The sequence below is a fragment of the Melospiza georgiana genome, chromosome 2, assembly GCF_028018845.1.
Source record: "Melospiza georgiana isolate bMelGeo1 chromosome 2, bMelGeo1.pri, whole genome shotgun sequence".
NCBI classification, from domain to species: domain Eukaryota; kingdom Metazoa; phylum Chordata; class Aves; order Passeriformes; family Passerellidae; genus Melospiza; species Melospiza georgiana.
In genome coordinates this window covers 77,013,004-77,035,204 of record NC_080431.1, presented here as the reverse complement: position 1 = coordinate 77,035,204, position 22,201 = coordinate 77,013,004, and the positions used below count along the sequence as shown (strand labels likewise).

Genomic DNA, 22,201 nt, shown 5'->3' with positions numbered 1-22,201 from the left:
TCAAAGAGAAAGAGTAGATTAAGAATTGGGAAGAAATTATTTCCTGTGAGGGTGGTGAGGCACTGGCACAGGTCGCCCAGAGAAACTCTGCCTATTCCATCCCTGGAAGGGTTCAAGGCCAGCTTGGATGGGGTTTTCACCTTTTAGTGAAAGGTGTTGCTGCCCATGGCAGGTGGTTGAAACTGGATGATCTTTAAGGTTCTTTCCAACCCAAACCAGTCCCTGATCCTATGATAGGGAGTTAAGTGCTGTGGGATTTGCACCCAAGACCTTCCACTCTCATGGAAGCATTAAATTACTTCACGCCTGCACATAGACAAAGCAAGAAGGGCCAGGCAACCAGAATGGTCCCTTGGGGAGGCAAAATAGACAACAAAAAAGCTGGGAAGGAGCTACAGGGCCATCAGTAAAGTGAAAATGCACTTGGGTTCCTGTAGAAAAAGCATTTTTTCACTAATGAATGGGTAAATTTAGTGCTTCAGGACTGAAAATGTTTTGCCATCTAGGTGAGGTGGAAAGCTTTCACAGACGCTGAGGATTCAGGAATGTAGTAGCTGTCTTTGGACAGGTTTTTCCCCAGTATTAGACAGCCATCCCTATTAAATTTTTGTTTTGATAGAAAGGAGCAACATATACATATATATATTTTTATAGCTATATTTTTCCCCCTTTTGACACAATGTCCATAGTTTCCATACGAGCTGCAGGCCCCGGAGAAGACTGTCATGGGCCCAGCAGGCAGACAGGTGTAGTCACATCCCAGTGCTGCTTGAGGATGCAGAAAAATGCAACACGAGGGTCTTGCCTTGGCCATGGCACAGAGCTCTGGGCTCCTGGCTCTGGGCATGCTGGACAAGCATGGAGGGACTGGGAGACTCTTGAAAAATGGGTGAACTCCTCAAAGTCATTAGCTCATGTAATAACCTGAAGAGTCTGCGTAAGGCTGTAGAGGTGCCATCTCAGGCTGGCAGGGTTCCAGTAGGAATATTTTACACTCCAATCTCTTTTCTTGACTCCGTGGAAAAATGGCCCATTTATTCTTGCACTGCACCTCTTAGCATTGTAACACATGGATGCAGGTGGATACAAAAGCATCACTTTTCTTCGGAGCTGCTTGGAACGGGGCAGTGTAAATGGGAGGCACAATGAGCTCTCTCTGCTCTGTGGGTCTTTTATCAGGGGTTCATACCTTTTGACCCTGCCTCCTGCAGGTCTCTTTTCATTCCATTCATGCTGTTTGAGACACTCACAGCCATCACAAGTTTGAGGTTTTAAGAGGGATTTGTCCCTAGTGTGACTTGGAGAGAGGGAAGCAGGGAGCTGGACAGCACTGGCAAGAAGGTGCTGCTTCCTTTGAGTAGGTGGTTACTGCTGGTTTGGTTAACACTGCCCCTGACCCCCACCTGTGCATCCCCAGGGCAACCCAGGCTTGCCAAGCACTTTATACCAGCCATACAGGTGGGAATGCCATGGCCTTTTAACCATCCCTGGCAGGCAGCAGCCAAAGCAACTGCTCCCTTGTAAAAGCCTGGAGCAGGTCTGGCCAACATGTCTTCTCCCACCTGGCTCTGCCAGAACTGGATACCCTTTCCAGCTGCCTGTGGTTCACTCCTGCCAAAGTAATAAAGGTTGTGTGCTGCAAGGGGTGGCTCAGAGTACAGCACTGGGACACAGCACCAGCATCAACACCCTTGCTGCAAGCAGGAGAGAAAAGCAGAAAATCAAACCCATAACATTGGTCATTGCCACACAGCCAAAGGTATTAGGGATTCGGAAATGGAGGAGGAACAGTCTGTTAGGGGAATTTCCATCCCATCACCTTCCTCCTGGCAAGCACCCGGGAACAGACAGGCAAGGCAGACGGAGCTGGCAGCCGGCTTCTATGGAGAAGCCGTGAGAGCACCGGGGCTGCCAATGTTTCACTGCTCGAGGACTGCATGGCCAACACACACCCCCGCTGTATCTGGGGCTCAGATCCTGCAGAGGGGTGCCAGTCTGTGTTGGAGGATGGCAGTGGTAGTGGCATGAGTGCAGAAGAGCTGCCTCTGAGTACACAGGTGCATTGTAGGACTCTGAGTAAGGAAACAGCCTTGGCATGGAGTTGTCTTGGGTTATCTCTCTGCAGAACCGGGAAAAGCCAAAGTGGATGGAATTAAAAAAAAAAAAGAAAAAATCAGGGCTGAGCTGTTCCCAGAGAGACACAAGAGAGCTCTTACAGTCAGTACATATGCAGGCATCAGTGTGATAGAGACATCTATCTAGGACCAGGGTTGGCCACCTCCAGCCAGAGCTCCATTGAGAGGTGGGTAACACTTCCGCCTGCAGGAACAGCACAGGACTGTTTCAGGCGGGGAAGAGGATGCTGAGCTCATCTCCTTGCTCCCTTGAATTTCAAGGACTCTTCCAAATACCAGAGCACAGAGGTTATGTGAATAAAAATTACATTAGCATGCTGAGCAACTTTGTCAGCAGTTTCTTACTAAAGCACTTGGTCCTCTCTGTAGTGGGCATTTCCACTGAACCTCCCCCTCGTCACTGCTAACAGTCAAGTGGGCTCTCCATTAAATTTGAGCTCATGTAAGAAACAGTGAGAGGGTTGATTTCATATTCTCCTTCTTGTCCCACCACACACAAGCTGTTGCTACTTATTAAACATTTTAAAATCCCTGCTGCCAAAGTCCCCAGGAGACATTTATCTGCCATAGTCATAAACGACTTGCCAGCATGCTACTCCAAACTGCATTTCCCAGCCAATAAATACAAGCTCCAGAATCAGGAAAAGCAGGGTTTGGCTCTAATTTTCAGTGGTATGTCACTGGGATACTATAACTACTTTTAAATTCAAATCAGCTTCCTAGAAATTAACTGGTTTTATCAGATACAGCACAGTGGACTGTTAAACACGTAGCCTCATGTACTGAAACACTATACATTTAATGAAGTTATGCCATTAGCAAATGTACAACATGGGTGCATTAAATCCACCTATAGAACAGCTCTACGTATGAGAGAGGATTTATTTTAGCTTTTCTCAATAGAGCAGGAGTCCCTTTTCTTGGCTTTTGCTAGGTTATTTAACTAAAACCAGGATTTGCGCACACACAAAAAACCCCAAAAAGTATCTACTCTCATAATGAAAAAAGACCAATTTTTTCTCTTTTTTTATTCCAGTTCAGGAAGGAAGAGAATCATCTTGCAAGGTAATATAATCAGTTCCTTTGCCTCTATAATCTACTTCTGCTCAGCAGGAGCCCCCAAAGAAACACTTTATGTCCCAAGTGAAACGTGAAAACTACTTGTAAGGTCCCTTTTGAGGCACATGATTTGGACGGTCACTTTCAGAGTATCAGACTCAGCGTTGTCTTCCATCTCCTTTCTTTCTGGGAAGAGCTCTCTGGCATGCCGTGGGCTCCCCCTGCTCCAGGTGGAAGGCTATGTCCCTGCCCCAAATCAGAAAGGGTTAGGATGACACAAGTTAGCACAGACACCCATTTCGCACTTACACCTAAGGACTTACGTTGACGACTCCCCACTTCAAATTCCTCACAAAGAGGGGGAAAAGAAACAAAAAAACCCAAAACAAACAAACAGAAAAAAGGACAAGAGACAGTAAATTTCACTGTGATCACACTACGGCAAAATATACCTTTTGTTCATTGCAAAAAACGCATGAAGGCCAAATTAAAGCAGGAAAAAAGTATGTTGCATGAGTTACAGTGCAACCGTATTATTCCTTCTCTTTCTATTTTCCTCCCACCCCACCTTGTTCAGTTTAGAAAAAGGATTGAGTACAACACAGTCAGGTAAGTGGCCACAAAAGAGTAGCTGTCTTTGGCAAGAAGTCACCGCATTGACCCTCTCTGTCACCTTCTGCCCATTTCGCTCTGTCTCATGAAGTGGATGTTGTTGGCGCTGTCTGAGAGTTCAGGGTACTGCTCCACTGAGATCACAAAATAGCCATCGTAGCCCTGTACCCGGCCCGTGTTTAGCACTTGTTGCTTCTCCCCTTCTGTCCACGAGCGAATACCCTCCTCCCCATCCCGCAGTCTCTGCTGTTCCCGGGACCAAGCTTGGGTGACGGCGCGCTGTCGGGCCAGCTCCAGGACGCGTGCCTTCTCCTCGTCCAAGGTGGTCCCGTAGCGCGTGTTTAGACACAGTGCACCGTACTGGAGCTGGATGTCCGTGTAGCGTCTAGTCCTCCCACTCAGCACTGTGTTGATCTGGGACACTGTCACATTCACGCCGTTCTCCAGGGTCCTCCGCCCGCCGCTGAGGCCCAGGATGGACAGGTCGCCCTCCGACGGCCCCTGCTTGATGAAATAGTGTGTGTCCACCCCGTCGATGGTGAAGTGCAAGTTCTCCAGGTAGTGGGCATTGTTCAGGATGGCTGCGATCCTCCGTCCATCCTCATTGGCCACGCTGATGATGTCCGTGGCCACGCGCCCGTCTTTCATGGCGAACTTGACGCCCTTGCCAAAGATGGAGCCTCCAGAAGCAAAGTTCTTGTTCTTCTTGACGTGCCGGCATCCAGCGATGCTGGAGCTGTAGATCTGTTCAAAGCGCTCCAGGGTGACAAAAGCCTTCAGCTGCTTCTGCACTTCACACTGGACCCCCAAAATGGACTGAGCAGGGAGAGAAAGAAGAGAATGACATATTAGAAAGAGAAATCTGATGACCCAAAAGCATTATTAGGATGCTGGAGAGCAGGAGAACATACTGGAGACATGTAATGAAGAGCTCCATTATTTTTTCCCCCTTATCACATTTTTTCAAAATTTTAATTCCCTTTCATGGGAGAGAAATGTTGTCCCCTCCTAATGCTCATTGTTTCTGAAACCTGAACTGTATTAAATCTCACAGACTGAAGGATGTAAAGGTAGAAAATTATTTTTTTGCCTCAGTGGTGTGGGCGTTGAGTTTGGATGCATAATTAGGTTGTGTTTCAGTGTTCTTCTGCATATAAGAAACAATTTGTCTTGTGGCCATGATGCTTTACCAAATGCTTTCAGCTTTTCTGTGAAACGTGGAAGTATTTCTAAAAGTTTCTTCTATTTTAACTCCACATTGTAACTCCTTGTGCTCCTTGCCCCGCATGACCTGTATGACCCTCAGAGTGGCCATAACCTCTTGATATTCCATTTCAGCCTGCCTAAAGCAGGTTGTTCAAAACTCAAGGAAGGCATTATATCTAAAACTTATTTCCTGGAAACCCCCTACAATTTGCAAGGCTCCCTGAGTTAAAGCCAACCACACCTGATGCTCAAGTTTTAGCTTATTTTGAAGCAAAAATTGAGAGACAACAGCCCAGATCATTTGCAGTCCAGTGCAATACAAAGGCACTTTTGCTGTTAGGGTATAATGGAGCAAGCACACAGTGAGTCAGCAGCTCATCATTACTGCAGAATGTTCTGGAAATGCTCCCATCAATTCATGGCAGTGCTGACTTACAGACTCCTGTTCACGAACAATTATTTGCTCAAATTTCACAAAAGCAAGAGGATTCTATGACAAAACTCTCCTGGCACTGCCAACGGCTCAGTTCAATAATGTAATGACACACAGGATTAAAAATAGGCTACAAAGTTTACTCCATTCCAATTATTTCGAGGAAATTAAACACCCATGAAGGATATTGCCCTAAACTGTCCATGAACTAGAGATTCACATCCTGGGTGCAAGAAGACAATTCAGATGATGCAGGCATTTTAGTGTGGACCTCTCACACAAGAGTTGTAATATAACAAGGGAAGTGAAATAAAACCTAATTTCCATGGTGGCCATTATGGGGTCAAAGGGTAGATAGAGGTCCAATTGTGTCAGGAACCCACATTTTAAAAAAGGAATCCACTTGCTGTGGCAGTTACGTCCAAATATGGACAACACTGGACAAAACTAGACCAGTGAAGAGCTTTTTGCTTTTATTTCCAGCACATCAGTCTCAAGACATTCAATGGAGACATGATGTTAACAGCTTGCTGATCCACAGAGAATGCCCAGAGAAGGTGGGGTGATACAGAATGACATAAAACCATCTCAAGTCTAGATTTCAGCCAATCATACATAGAACAACACATATTGACAAGCATTCTATCCAATCTTATAAAACACACGTAATGGTAGTTAAAACAAAGACTGGTTCATAAGAGACAAAGAACAGAGCTCTATTCATGCTAACCTTCTAAAGATATACATTAAATAACTTTGTTGCCATCTTAAAGCCAATTCTACAGAGGCCTATTGTTATTTGTCACGCATGCTCTACTGCTTGGGAAACTTTCTGCTTGCTTGGGAAACTTTTCTGCTGTATCTGCAATGCTAACAAAACTTCAACCTGAGGCCTATACTTTCTTTTTAACCATTTCTTAAAAACTTTCTAACTTTATGGATTCCAGCATTTCCCCCTCTCTGTTTGACTTAGAAGCTTTTATTTTCTTGTCGCTTGCTACTTGCGTTTCATAGCTCTATTGCAAAATTTCTGCTTATTATCTGTTGGAGACTTATTTGCACTAAACTGAAGCATTGCTATATTATGGCACAGCAACTTAATGCTGTGAAGGCTCAATCTTTGAAAGAGATATGAATCACGTTTGGCAACAGTCACAAGTCATTGTTCGAAAAACTCTGGTCAATTCCAAGGCCTTCATTCAAAACTTTCGTTCACGTTTATACTTTCGTCTACTGCTTTCGTGAGATTTCGAACACTCTCTGTGCTTCTACTTCTTAACTCTCTTGCCTGTATGACAAAAACTTCTCGGACTTGTTCATCATTCGCTAAACACAACAAAGTATACAAGGTACTACTATCAATATTAGTATTAGAACACTTAATACGTAAAGACTTATCTTGCAAAGTTGCTTTAGCTAAGGTGCAAAACTCTAATTTTGAAACCAATAATTTAGCTAGGAACTTCTATCTTCTTTAATTTGGGCTGTCAGATTCTTCAATTTTTGAATGCTTTTGTGAATGGATTCAGAATGATCAGACAAATTCATACAACACAATCTTTCAAATTCTTTACAACTATGCTTTTGTGCTAGTAAAAGAAAATCAATGGCTGCTCTGTTTTGAAGAGCAGCATGTCTAATACTATCAAAATTGGTTAACATATCACTGATTGCAGAGGATGTGGCATTAGCTTGTTTGCTCAGCCAGCATCTAACTCAATCTAATTGTCTCAATGCCACTGCTGAAGCTAATTGGGGTAAAAATATATCTGCTGAAACCCTTCTGGCGGCATTCTAAGGCATAAAATCACTCTGAGGCCTATACTTTTTTTTTAACCATTTCTTAAAAACTTTCTAACTTTATAAATTCCAGCAGCCATTTCCAGGGAAGAGTCATAAAGTATTAAAAAAAAAAAAAAAAGGGATTGAGCATTGCCACATTGCCACTTACTAAGAAGTTATGAGCAGTTTTGACTGTTAAAAGGGAAATCTATAAGGGAATAGAGGAATACAACTTCAAAAGCACATTTTAGGTTGTAAAACATTAAAATTCCCAGAAATTACTTTTGTTCAAAGTGCTGAGCAGGCTGGTGTACCTTCTCTGTTTCCCTTTTTGATTGACAGCATAGCAGGTGGAGCAGGAACCAGTTTCCTATGAAAAAGGAGCTCTTTCTGGTTTTCTCCATCCTGCCTGTGGGGCATCTCACACGTCCCCTAGAGAGCAATATAATTAACAGACTGGTAGGGAGCCGAGCCCAGCTTCTCTGCCAATTGCACAAGTGCTCTAATTATGCAAAAAATGGACGTAATTAATGTAGATGTCAGTGATGATGGACATGGAACAATTAGTCTTCTAGGCTTCATAAAACACTTACTGTTCTAAACAAGTGCACACTGCATAGCCTTGGTAATTAGCTACTTCCTCTTCAAAGAAGTTGAAATGGAGAGTTCTTCTCAGGTGTATCTCATATGGGTTGACTCCAGGTGGTCCCTTAGCCACTTTGTATGTCATGCTGCCTTTCCAACTTGCCTCAGCAACATTTACCAGTGATGGGAAAAGGCATCTCTCAGCACTCATACCAAATCACTGCTCACTCAAGGATGTAAATCAGGTCTTCTGGCTACACTGCTATGTCCTGTGATCACTTATGTATCACCATATACATATACATCACCTTGTTTACCAGCAGGGGAGTGATAAAGAGTCCCTGGAATTAATTGCACCATCTACTGATTATCACCTTGGAGAAGGGAGCTCGGGGAGGTCAGGCAGTACTGGGCATGGACGAATAATTCCCATCAGAAATTGCCCCTGTTCCCCTTCAATTTTGTCTTCATCACCTTATTCTTGATGAGCTGCAGGAACTCCAGTATGTTCTCGATTATGAGCAAATTATTAGGTAAAGATCCTCTATTGATGTCTCCAAATTAGGTTGCCCCAACAAACCAGTGGATCCGGACACCACCATAATATCAAAATTCACAGGCAGAGACCTACCTTCAGGTGTCTTAATCAAGAACAAGAGCACAATCAAAAAAGGGTTTTCTATTGAGGACTGGTTACTTCTGGGCTCTCCCCACCTTTTTTTCACATAAGGAAGTAGGAAATGAGATGTGTAAAGCTGTAATGCTGAACATTCACCATCACTTAAAATCACAGACTGGTTTGGGCTGGAAGGAACCTTAAAGACCATCTACTTCCAAACCTCCTGCCACAGGCTGGGGCAACTTCCACTACACCAGGTTGCTCAAACTTAACTATTAGCTATCAACAAATTCAATAACCAAATGCATCTCTGTTACCTTGAAAACAAGCCCAGGATGACTTTGAAATGACTTTTTGAGTGCATTTCTTTGATAAAAGAATGTATTTGGGAACAGCATTCTGTTAAAAGGAAAAGCAAACACATCCAACAGAAAAAAAACCCCAACCAACAAATTCAAGCAAACCAGAGCACAGCCAGCGTGTATGCTGTGCTGTGAATATAAAGAGGGTGGAGGCAAACAGATTGTAGTAGTTCAAAGAAGCAATGTATCCCTGACTTTAAAATTACCATTTCTGTTCAATCTTAGAACTCATTTCAATGAACTGGCAAGGAAAAGAAACAAAAAATTTCCATCCAAAGCTGCAGTGGCATGTGCTATTCTCTAAAAATTGCTACTGCTTTTAGCAACTGTAAACCAAGGCATCTATAAACCGGTTTTACAGACGAAAGAAGGGAATTTATCGCTATTTTATTTCAATATTTGTTGCTCGATGTGAGTGACAAATATGCTGGATTTGTTTTTTCTCACAGTCTTTTTTAATCAGATGTCCTTAGGTGACATTTCACTTTATCTAGTAACAACCCTTTGGAGAGAAGAGAACGACCTTCATCATTTGTTCTCTGCTGCACAAAGCTCAGGAGAGCAGCACATTACCAGGATCTCTGAATAGCCTCTTGCATTTTACCAGCACCTCTTGAGGATTTGAAATACCATTGCCAGATCCTATCATCTGTTGTTTTTAAATACCGCCTTCCAGTGTGAGACTGAAAGCTTTAATTTCCCATCAAGGATCCAAGATGTGAAATACGTGAACATGTTTCCAAGTTTCTTTCTATCCTTGTGCCATTATAGACAGATAGGTGTTTCTCTTACCACCATATGGCTTACAATGCAGAAAGCCACTTTTTCCAATAGGTTTGGAAGTTATTTCTCTGATATATGATTCATTTTTAACTCCTTCCTATCTATCACAGAATCACAGAAAGGCTTGGTCTGTAAGGGACCTAAAAGATGATCTTCTTCTAACCCTCCCACCAGGATGCTCCCACTAGACCAGGCTGCCCAAAGCCCCATCCAACCTGGCCTTGAACAATCTCAGGGATGGGGTATCCACAACTTGTCTGGGCAACCTGTGCCAGTGCCTCACTGCTCTCTGGGTACAGAATTTTTCCTAACATCTAATCTATACCTCTACTGTTTTAATTAAAAACTGTTCCCCTTTGACCTATCCCTATTTGCCAGTGCAAAAAGTTGCTCTCCCTCTTTTTTATAAGCCCTCTTTTTATTTACCTTGTAGCTCTCTGTTAACAAAGCCATTGTTCAGCCATCAGCTCCTCCCTATATTCCATGTGGCCATAACCTGGAGACAAGTCTCTGTTTGGATGTGCCCACCAGCATGGCTGCACTGCGGGCTCTTGGGTTTCCAAGAGGTGACGTGTGGGGCAGCAGAGGTGAGCCGTGGGCCATCAAGGCCAGTGCTCTGGATGCTGGCTGGCTGGGAATGAGCCAAACAGGAGCACTAACTCGGGCTTAGAGGGCAGGTCTCTACCCCACCACTGCATATGACTGTATGGGGATAACGAGGTTGAGTTCATTAAGCAGATTTCAAGTGTGGAGAAGTAAGAGGATTTGCCTCTTCCTCTTGCTCATCACTTTATAGATTTCTCATCTATTTTCATAAAGCCCCAAGAGCTTAATGTTTTTGAGACTTCAACTCTTTTCCCTGCATTGGATTCTTCGAAAACTGACCACTGCATTTGTAAAACATAACTGGGAGCTGATGGACAGACATGCAGACAGTGTGGCAGTCCAAGCCCAGGCCAAAGCAACTGCAATGTCAGAATACCTTCCCTGAATGATGAACACTGGCAGAGCCAATCCCTGAAACAGACTGTCCTTGGAAGAAGCTCTGCCAGAAAGCACAGCCTTATAGCTCACGTCCTGGCTGAGCATCCCAGAGCAGCCCTTGCCTTTAAAATGCTGCTCCAGAGGGGATGCCAAAAACTACTTCTCCAGCAAAGCCTGTAACAGGCACTGCAGAAAACAGGACCCTTCCTGGAGACAGTGCCCATGGGATGGAGAGAATGGTAGTTATAACAGGATGTAGATAATGATACAAGTGCTGACTCCAAAACACCCCTCCCTGGAAACAGAGTTGTTCTGGCTCCAACAATTACCTGACAGCTCAACTAGACAAAACAAGGAAGGGGAGAAAAAAAAAAACAACCAACAAAAAAACAGAAGAGAAATTGGATTCAGGTGCCGCAGTTCCACAATATGCCAGAGGTCACCCAGAGTCCCCCAGTGGCCAATAACACTGAACTTGTTCAACAAACAATTTAGTGACAGCTTCACAGTCGTGGGGAGGAGGGGGAAGTGCTGCACAATGGAGTATTGGATTTTAAATGTCACTTCAGAGCTTTAGGGGGTTAGTGCAAGGCTTATGACATGCTGGCTGTTTCTGAGGTGGCGGATGCTCAAAGTCAGAATTATCTCTCCTGTCTTCCAGACTGGCAAGGCGAATACCAAAAATGTTTTGGAAGGAGATGCTAGAGCCCTCTGGTTATGCACTCTGAAGAGGGATGAAGCAGCCATTTATGGGTGTTAGTTGCATTGTTATTGTGCTCCTGCTAGTTGTTTCTCTCTGATAAAAGAACAGACTTATTCTGCTGGGCCAACTTTTATCAGCAATGCTAGTGGAGTAGCTCAAATATACTTTTGTCTATCACAAGGAGGTAAGTGACCCAGAGAAATTAGGAATCAGAAGACATGGAGATGAGAAAGTTGTGGTACATCATTCAGTGATCAATGCCTTGTCCCGGCTACTTTTAAATGATAAAAGATGTAGAGCTTACTCTGTATGCTCTGCAATACCATTTTACAGTTTGATCAGTCTTATTAACTGAAAATGTTTCCTGTGCTTTCATTTACCTTGGTTTAATTTTGTCACTTCCTATGTGAAATTTTCAAAAGTTTTTATTTTCTTCTACATGCTTCACCAATAAATACAGAGACAACCAGTGACAAGGAGGACTGGACTGTGTTTGGGAGTGTGTATTGATGCCTCGAAGGGTTGGGAGTGAACAGAACTTCATGGAAGCATCAGTGTTGGATGCATGGATAGGCGTAGGAGAAAATGGATCATATATTCAGGCATCATATGTGAATGAATTTGGAATATGCAAATGTATGCCTGCCTACAATATGCTGGGTGCAACAGAAAGCAAGGAAATCCTGCTCTACAGCGTTGAGGAACCCTCGCTCTCACAGCACGATCCTGCAACTGTAGACTGAAATAAAAATGCTCATGTTTTGTGGCTGTCATAACAGGGGAAGAATATGAAACAGCCTGCAATGGTTAAATTCCATTTTCAACATCTGAGTGCAAAGGGACTCATCTGGAAGCATGACAGCTGTATAAAGCCCTCTTTTAATGAGCAGGGCCCTGCATAGCCCTCACTGCAACTTCTGGCTTTTAAAAATCTGTGTGGGCCATGGAGATTTCCTTTTCTTCTTATTGCTCATTAAAGCAGATTCACCTAAAATAGGTGGACAGAAGGGAGGGTTCTCCTTGATTTTATTTCCAGTTCATCTGCCTGTACGAACAAGGGTCAGTCATCACCTCAAGCTGTCACTCAAGTTACTTGGCTATTCAATAAGTCAAATAATGATAGTATAATACACATGAAAAAGTTATATATATATTACATACTATAATACACATAATGAAATAATGATAAAACAATAATATAATATTACCAATAATAATAATTTCTGTGGTGGTTCTGTGAGAGTTATTATCTACAGCACATAACAGTACAGAGATGGTCTTCTGTGTAGTCTCTGGGTGAGTCTTCCCTTTTTGCCTACTCCTGTACAGCTTTGCCCAGGGAGACTGTCTCCCAGCAGAGGGGAGAAAAAATCCTGAGGGTCTCTCTCATTAGAGAGATAACTTCCATTAGCATGTTATTGTTTAATCCAAGGAAATAAGATACAAAAAGGGAGTCTCTGTGCTCCAAACCACAACTGAGTTCCTGCACTGTAAAAGTTTTCAAGCATCAACCCAGCGATGGTAATTTTTTTAGTTCCACCAATATTATTAAGTGACACTTCAAATAAATTTCTTGTTGAAGTTGAAGCTGGTGCATTTTAACTTGTCTTCAGCACGGCTGTGAGGCTGAGTACCAATGATGGACTGACATTTGACTACTATCAATCTACAGTAATTTGTTTGTACCTTTGACTGATACCTTTTGTGGTTCAGGAAACGTGACCTCCTGGTTTAAGATGCATACCTCAAGAATCTTGCAGCAGGTCATCAAGATTTCAGTGAAGCCATAGGTAGAGAGGCTAGGAGGGCAGATGGAATCAATTCCATTGCCTACTGTTATCATATTATTAGCAGAAATGTGGAGAGCATGTCCTGATCTCCCCAGTCATGTTGGTGCCTCACTGCTCTTGCAATGTTCAAACAACCAGCAACAGCAAGTGGGAGTTCAGACTAAAGAGGATTCAGACTAAACAGATGAAAGCCTCCCCAGAATACAATCAGGCTATGAAATGGAAGAGAATCCTGAGAGGTAAGTGACTTTCAAGGTCATACACTGATAAGCAGTAGGGCTGGGACTTAACCTAGGGCTCTCTAATCCTGACCCTGTGTTCTAACTTTTAACAGTGCTGCCTCTGTCTTTCAGTTGAGTAAGTACCAATAGGAAGATGGGGAAATGATTAGGCTGTAAAAGCCTTTTTATTGCCAATTTTATCACTGAATTTTGCACCAGCATCTACCAAAATGCCTTGGGAAACAAGCCTGTTTTTAAAAGCAGGACACAGTTACATGGGATTTAACCTGGTCAGGTAAAATGAAAGTTTAATATAATAAAAAAATTCTTTCTGGAAAGACTCTCTGCAATACAAAAGAACTTCCTATGCAAGTAGTGTGACTTCTTGTTTAAGATATTTTAAACCAAAATGAATAGGTTTCTAGAACAAAACCCCCCAAACTTTATAAACCAATTCTCTATCAAGATTCACTTTTTTTTAACTTCTAAAAATCCTGGGTACAAAGGCCTTGAATTTAGCCTGCAATATGTGACAATGAAAGAAAGAAACAGTAACACACCACTTCACTGAGCAACCACCAGAAAATATCACAGGAAAAAGCCCCATTACATTAGGGAACTTAATATGTGATTATTTGGTCAGATTTCAATACTGGAATGGGGTTTGACTTGCTCTTCCTCTCACAACATGCTGGTAGAGCTTTTTCAACCAACATTGCAAATGGGTGGTTTGCTGATAAGGGCATGAGATACAGTATGGAGTTACATGAATCACCTTGCTATTGTCCCATTCTTGGGTTTTCATCTGTGTGTGGATTAGCTCATAGGATGGCTCCATGGCATCCATGTCTGGCTTGGGGTAGCCGGGGATGACATTGTGCAGCTGGAACCCAAAGGTGAGCAGCCAACTGTTGACATCTGCAAGGGAAGAGAAACATAAATAAGATTATCTGATCTCTCAAGCAGGATTGCCCAGGAGAGGGCCCACAGGCGGATGCCACAGTGGCTGGCACTGCAGCAGTCTGGACAAAATGATGAGCTTCTGCTTTGTGTGAAAAGCAGAAATCTTAATGGTCCTACAATGAGCCATGTGCCAAAATCTGGCCTTTCCACCTCCAGCCAGAGCCAAATCCTGTTCTTTCCCAGCTCTGAAACAGAAACGTTGGCAGTGAGCAAATGGCCCAAATCAAAGCCAGCTTCATGTCTGCCCTTCATCAGCAGAAACCAAGCACTGTTTGAAGGTGTGCAGAAGTACAGCAACAGCAACACACCTGGAGGCTGAGATGCTCCAGCCAAGTGGGTAGTGTTATCCACTCTTACAGTCATCTCGGAACACCTCAGCCCCAATACTTCTATCCCTGAGGACTCTCAAAGGGCCTGTAGGCTGAAGACTAAATTTAGAGCTATGTACCAGAATACCAGGATATCCAGGATGGACAGCTCAGGCATTTAGCTGGTGCCCACAGAAGAGGCTCTGGACATATACACTGCTTTTTCCATGGATTTCCACCTCAGTCCAGAGTTTCCTGGCATCTTTCATAAGAAGCTGCAGTTTGAGTATTAAACCAGTGTAAAGTCACATCATCTTTTACAGTGGTATTTATAATTAGACTTCATACTACCTGCAAGGTACATTATAGTGAAAATAAGTGTACAGACACGAGAGGTATTTTGCTTGGGTACTTTTTATAAACACCTTTAAAAAAGTCCATGAATGGTGAGAAAACTAGTGGCTACCAGTGATAAATTATTGTCTTATACAGAAGAGGGACCACTAGCACAAAAGAGAATGTGATGGAAAACCAGCCATTTGGGACATCATTCCTGCATTTACTTGCCAGTATATTTTAAAGTCTTCCTTGATTTTTGTTTGCACAGCTATTAGGAATAGCAGGCAAAAGTTAATCTGCTGGAGGAAAAAATTATGAGGTTAGGTAACTCCTAGATCTGCTTGGGATTAGCATCACTCCCTCCCTCACTTCAGAGCATTTGATGAGCCTTCATTTAGCTCCAGAGGACACACCTGCTACAATCCCTGAGCAATATGGTGTGGATTTGGCACATGATAGCAATTGCAAGGCAAAAAAATGTATGAAGGGGAAGTTTAACTAATATTAGCTCCCAGGAGTCTTAAGTGTCTGGATGTAACTGGAATTTTTCTTGGTGATTGCTCTGCTTCAAGCTGGAAGTGCAAAGGCTTGACTTTCATTTTGCTAAGCTCAATAAGTGTTGTTGAAACCATCTGAAGACAGAAAAAAAATTAAATAATAAAATATGCATCTTTGAATATTTTTTCTTTATTCCCATGAGCCTAAATTAATGTTTTGAAGAACTGGTTGGAAAAGAAATTATGGATGCAAGTGGCAAAAAATGCCGTTCCAGATGACTGGAGAATGAGGAGCCAAACAAACACACTATCTGTTGCTTGTTTTCCTACAGGCCAAAATGTTGCGATTGGGCAGATGTCCAAAAAGCCCTTGCGACAATCCATGTGGAAGAGGGAGGATTTCTGTAATAAAAACACTTCTGTTCACTCAATGTACAGATTGTTTTTGGAGTGTCTTTGAAACAGAGAGGCTAGGGGGGTATGAGAGAAATGAAAAGGCTCATTTGATTATTTTGTTGCCTAGTGCTAAGACAGCCTGCCTCCAAATCCTTCTTATCTCAAATGAAGAGCTTTGATGTACATATTGTGGACCAGGTGGTCAGGAGAACAAAGTAAAACAGTGAAGGTCAGCATTGGTGCAGGAATAATTTCCCAAGCACTTCAAAAATGCTAGAAAGAATACAGAGCATGGATGCTGAACTGTTGAAAAATATGTAACATGTCTGGAAATATCCAATACAGGTTTTTTTTTAATACTTCCCAGAAAACTGACTTCCAAAGCATTTGCAACAGGAGTTTGTTCTTTTTTGGGAGAGGTGTTGGAATACCCAGAACAAAAAACCACCAAAACAAACAACCTGAAACCATGAGAGGAAGGTATGGAGCTGAGAAAACAGAGGGGAAAATACTAATTTGCCAGGAGGCAGTGACAACTTTTTTGACAGAAAAGTACATTTCACATCACAGAGGTTTTTTTCAGCTACAGTAACCCTGCCAACACATTTCACAGTAAATTCATTTGAGGGCAAAGAAAAAGAGTGCTTAATGCAGACACATGTAATGGAAATGTCAGTTCAATCCATCAGGATTGCTGAAGCTGGCAGCAAAGCTCTGTGCCATGAAGTGTACAATCACTAAAATATTCATGTTTAACAATGGGCCTTGAAAAATATAAATACCTGCTTCTCCTGCTCTCCCCTCCACATACCTTCAATTTCTTTAAGCTCAGAGACCTCATCATTGTGGACCAAAGCATGTGCTGGTCACCCATGTCCTGGGCACTGAGCTCCCCTAAGGACAAACAGGTCCCAGTGTGGGAATGCAGGGACAGAGAGGTGTTCCCTGTGTCCAGATCTGGGCAGATTTGGTTGTGATGACAAGGACAGTCTTATCATGGGTCCTGTCCACAAGGTGCCTGGAAGCCTGAGCAAAAAAGTGCTGGTGCAGCAGCCTCATGTCACAGCACTCATCCCATAGCATGGCCTGATTCTTCTATGCACTGGGGGAGGAGAAACTTGAAAAATGTATTTGTGCTCTGTATTCTTGAAAAACTAAAAATAGAACTTATAAGGCTGCGGAAAAAAAATATTTGCTGCATATAAAATATTAGTGTATCAGTTTTTGACATCTTGATTTTACTGTCAGAGTTGTGTGGGAAGCTGTGCACCTGTTCTAACACAGGGCTAGAAAAAAATATTCTGTCCTTCCTTAACTTGAGCAGGAAAACAAAAATCTGTCAATATGCCACAAAGCAACAATTCAAAAACTAGATCTGTTCAGACCAAAAATTTCCAATTAACTTCTAAATTAAACTCCATGTTGATTTTGATTCCTTATTTGTCTTTTCCGGTTTTCAATCACTAGTTTACACTTAACTTGAGAAAGCTGAAAATCCAAAATCCATTTTTGTTTAAGGACATTCTGGAATTTGTCATTTAGACAATTTTGATAGCTGTTTATGCTTCTCCTGAGAAATCTCTCAAGCTCAACCCTCCCCCATAAACAAATTCAGTTTGACAAATAAGCATTTTCTGATAGGAAAAGTTATCCTGAGGTATTCCCTTCCAGCCTTTATTATCAGAGTGATAGCAACATACAGGATCTTAGCCTGCATTTTTGACATATTTACTTCCCTCATGGCATCATCTTCTCAGCTCTGGAGAAAACAACTTTTCATGAAAAAAACCCCATGATCTAATCCTTATGATTATTGCAGAAGAACCTGAAAGCACAAATCCTAATGGCTAGAAAAACAAGTAGGATAGATAACCCAAGATTTTTACTTTGTAACATTTATTTGCTATTAAGCAGATCTTGTAACTCAGGGGAATGCAATTATTGTTGAATTTGGGAAGGTTGTGATAGATGCAGCAGGAGAATTTAAAAATTTCTATCTCCTTAAGAAGTATGCACATTTGATGTGTGATTGTGGCACTTGGCTTTTCAATGGGAAGTATCTAGAAAAGAGTGCCACCAAAAAGTCTTCTCAAACTCTCCTCATTGCTACCACTGTTGCACACAGTATGAAACTAGGTTTGAGACTAGAGAAAGGGGATAAAACAAAGCTGACTGGAGATTAAACTGGGGGCAGCACACCAATGGTAGAGGGACAATTTGCTAGTGAGGTCCTTCAGGTTGCCATCTCAGTACAGGCAGGGGATGGCAGCAAACATTCAAGTGTAATCAGATGGCCAAGAAGGACAGTGCCATCCTGGGCAGTACCAGCAATAGCGTGGCCAGCATGACCAGGGAATTGACTGTCCCCCTGTACAGGGCACTGGTGAGGCACACCTTCAATCCTGTTCAGTTTTGGGCCCCTCAGTACAAGAAGGAAATGGAGGTGCTGGAGCGTGTCCAGAGAAGGGCAGTGGAGCTGAGGAAGGGTCTGAAGTACATGTCTGATGAGGAGCAGCTGAGCAAGCTGGGGGTGCTTAGCCTGGAGAAAAGGAGGCTCAGGAGGGACCTTATTGCTCTCTACAACTGCCTGAAACAAGGCTGCAGTATATGGTGGGGACTGCTCTGTTCTCCCAGGTAACAAGGAAGAGGAAACAACCTCAAGTTACACCAGGGCAGGTTTAGATTGGATTTTAGGAAACATTTCTTCACAAAATGGGTTGTCAAGGTCTGGAAGAGGCTGCCCAGGGCAGTGGTGGAGACACCATCTGAGAAGGGATTTAAAAGACATGTAGTTGAAGCACTTAGGGACAGTTTAGTGGTGGATGTGGTAGTGCTGGGTTAATAACCGGACTTTATAATCTTAGGGTCTTTTCCAAACAAAATGATTCTATGATTCTATGTATATAGGAAGGCCATTTAACATACAAAAGGATTTTGTGTAAAAATACCCCAGAGCTCATATTACAGCAATTTTACAAAGTTTCAGGGGAAGTAGTTCAGAGATTGCATCAAGCTTTGGGGTAGCTGTGGGCCAAAATCTGTCCTCTAAGTCTAAAGTACCTTATTTTCTTGACTTTTTGTAGACACTGTTGACCCTGCAAGGCCGATTAACTTTGGGCTACATAGCTAGTGGTGTAGTAGTCATGTAGACACTCTGAAATGGCTGACTGTAATGAAATGTTTGAATTGCTTTGCCATTCTGTTGAAACAATTCTGTATGCCATTTGTTTAGTTGCAAACAAATCTCTAGGCAAACTGCATAAACAGAGATGCCCCTCTAAAAAGAGAAAGGTTATCAGGACATTAATTGGCAGCTAAACTTCAGATATCTGAGGGGATAAAAAACTCTAAGCAAAATAAAAAGAACAAAACCTAAGAAGAGAAAGGAAACAGGTTTGGTAATTACAATCTCCATTTACGCTAATGAATTAAACATGCCCCTTACATGGGGGTCCAATGGCAATCTAAAACTTATGTCCATTAATTAAAGAATGGAAAACCTTATGGTGATCAGGGCACTGAGAGAGGAATTACCTATTGTACTGGTTTTGGTGAGGATAAATTTCTTTATAGTAGCTGGTGCAGGGCTGTGTGTTGCATTTGTTCTGGAAAGTGTTGGTAACACAGGGATGGTTTTGCTACTGCTGAGCAGTGCCCACACAGAGCCAAGGCCTTTTCTGCTCCTCACCCCACCCCACCAGCGAGGGGGCTGGGGGTGCACAAGGAGCTGGGAGGGGACGCAGCCAGACAGCTGACCCTGACTGACCCAAAGGATATCCCAGACCATATGGTGTCATGTAAAGCTGGGGAGGAAGAAGGAAGGAGAGGACGTTTGGAGTGATGGGGTTTGTCTTCCCAAGCCACTGTTTTGTGGGATAGAGCTCTGCTGTCCTGGGGATGGTTGCCTGCTGATGGGAAATAGAGAATGAATTCCTGGCTTTGCTTTTCTTGTACAAGCAGCTTTTGCTTTTCCTATTAAATTGTCTTAATTTCTGTCTATGGGTTTTCTCACTTCTTCAGTTTCCCATCCCACCTGGGAGGAGTGACTGAGCAGCTCTGGTGTGGGGCTTAGTTCCATCTGGCGTTAGACCATGACACCTATTTGCCAACGGCAAGCTTGTAAAAAATGCTTATTAATTTAAATATCTTACCTGTCATGTAACATTTGATATCCTGAGAATTGCTAATGGGGTTGTTGTTTTTGAACATATACAAGTTGAAAGGCATTATGTTATTGCTACTCAGATGCTTCCACATATCATGGTCCGGACTTGTCCAGCGACCCGCTAGCACATCGTAGTCTCTCCGCCCCATGTGGATGAGCTTCGTGAGGGGGTCATACAGTCCTCCATGGTAGCCGATGATGATCTGGAAGTTGGGATTAGTGTCCATATAGATCTCCCCATATGCTGTGTACAGTATCTGCTTGATCATTAAGCCAGTCCCACTGAAGACAGCCAAAGGAGTGCCAATGTTATCGCAGGCTATGTAGAATTCATCGCCGCTGCTGAGCTCCATTGCAAAGAGGTGGCCCTGGAGGTCATAGTACAGGGAGGTGATCTCAGAGCTCGAGTGGTTGTACAAGTGGGTCACCTTAGTTGGGTTGGTCAGATCTGCGTAGAAGAACTGCAAGTGGTGGCCATGGTTGGTTTTGCTGGAGACTCTCCTTCCTAGGCCATCATAGCGGTACTTCACACTCCACCCACTTGCTTTATTGTAGGCTTTGATGAGCAGGCCAGCTGAATTGTACTCAAAAATATCATTGCCCCTTTGCTTCAGGAAGCCATCTTCATCCATTTTGTACTGCACATCCCCCAGTCTAGTAATCCTATCCCTGAGGTCATACCTGAGTGGTGTAAGGCGGGCACTATTCCCTGGACTCAACAGATGGAGGTTTCCATTTAGGTCATAGCTGTAACGCCAGAGAGGTTTGTCATTGATAGACACAGTCTGCAACTGGCCATCAGCATCATATTCATATGAGTAACGAGTTGTGTTTGCGTAAGGGCCAACCTTCAGCTCCTTCTTAACCACTCTACCCATGTTGTCGTACTGCACAGTCATCCAGTACATGAGAGACCGGAATATTTCATACTGGACCTCCTTCATCCTGCCATAGGCATCAAAATGTTTAGTGTGGGTCATGACAGCAGTGGTGATAATCTGGTTGATATCATAGTAGATGACCCCGAATTTACCGAATTGCTCAGTTTTGCCTGACACGTCATCGTACCTGTAGAGATCGATAGGCAAAGGTGTCTCGTTGATGACCGCTTGCATGCTGGTCACCCGGAAGCTGTTGTCATAGTTGTAGTCAAAGCGTGCATTCACCATGCCCTCCTCAGTGAAGCGGAAAATCTGTCGGTCAATGAGGGGCCCTATCTGTCTGTACCTGATTGTGCAGGTGAACCCTTCATTCTGCAGGTTTATGGTCTTCAGCATGCCCGCAGTTTCGTCGTACGTGAAACTGATCTTTGTGGTATCGTAGAGCATCTCGGCTAACTTGGACAGCTTCCCATACTTGTAGATGACACGTCTCCCAGTGCCCAAGTACAAAGTGTGGAGGAGCTGCTCATCCTCTGTGAAGTCCTGAATTACTGAGGCATTGCCTTCTGGTGGCCGGTAGATGTTCCTGTAGTAACCAATGGAACGAATGGTTTCCAAAGTCTGACGGGCAACGTTGGGCATGGTCACCGAGGACAACCGGTCATTCTTGTCAAACTCAAAGATGTACTGTCTCTGGCTGTGAAGGAGCAGCACCATGGACTGGATGGAAAGAAGAAAAGTATAGATTATATCCCTGTTTTTCCAGCAAAATTATACTCTCACAGGACTTGGAAGATTCCTCAATCCAAAGAGCAGGGCAAGTATGAAAAATCTCTGTGAACCATAGAATTCAACAGTGAAAGGTAAGAAGCTGTGCACAGCACATCAAGTATCCTCAAACAGGAGTGGTCAGTGGAAGAAGCAGTTAATGCAGTGAGGAAGGTCCAAGTTCAGAATGCTCAGTTTTTTAAATCACTACCCTATAACTGTCTTACCAAAGTGCCAATAGACTTTGAAAGCTAACTAAATAAGATTGGTACTTAAACAATGCTTGAAAAAGTATCCCCCAACACCCTCCAATGATGAATTAATTCATTGTGTCAACCCATCTTCTATTATCCTCTTCCTCCAAACTTCTGCCTGCATACTTATTTGTTCCAGGATTTTTTTTTGCATATAACAAACAATCCACATAGATTGTATAACACAAGGAGTAAGTCAATACTTTTTCCTTTTTAAAAAGATATGGCACAGCTACAGTTTCCTTAAACTGTTTTAGGGAAACAAAAAAATTCAAAAAACCAGGAATAAAAAATTCCAGTCCCACATATATAATACATGGATCTGTGGGTAATTGAGCAGGTAATGCTGAATGGTA

The 22,201-nt window shown here is 43.0% G+C and overlaps 1 protein-coding gene across 5 annotated transcripts in view; it reads right to left on the bottom strand.

Moving 5' to 3' along the window:
• Positions 1-2,918: 2,918 nt before the first annotated feature.
• Positions 2,919-22,201, bottom strand: part of TENM4 (teneurin transmembrane protein 4) — a 594,684-nt gene continuing 575,401 nt past the window's right edge. For all 5 annotated transcript variants that reach the window (XM_058018885.1, XM_058018886.1, XM_058018887.1 and 2 more), the window contains 3 exons: positions 19,929-21,543; positions 14,050-14,192; positions 2,919-4,622 (listed from right to left, as the gene is read on the bottom strand). In XM_058018885.1, the coding sequence (XP_057874868.1) occupies positions 3,864-4,622; positions 14,050-14,192; positions 19,929-21,543 (2,517 nt within the window). In that variant the 3' untranslated portion in view covers positions 2,919-3,863. The remainder of the gene's footprint in view (positions 4,623-14,049; positions 14,193-19,928; positions 21,544-22,201) is intronic.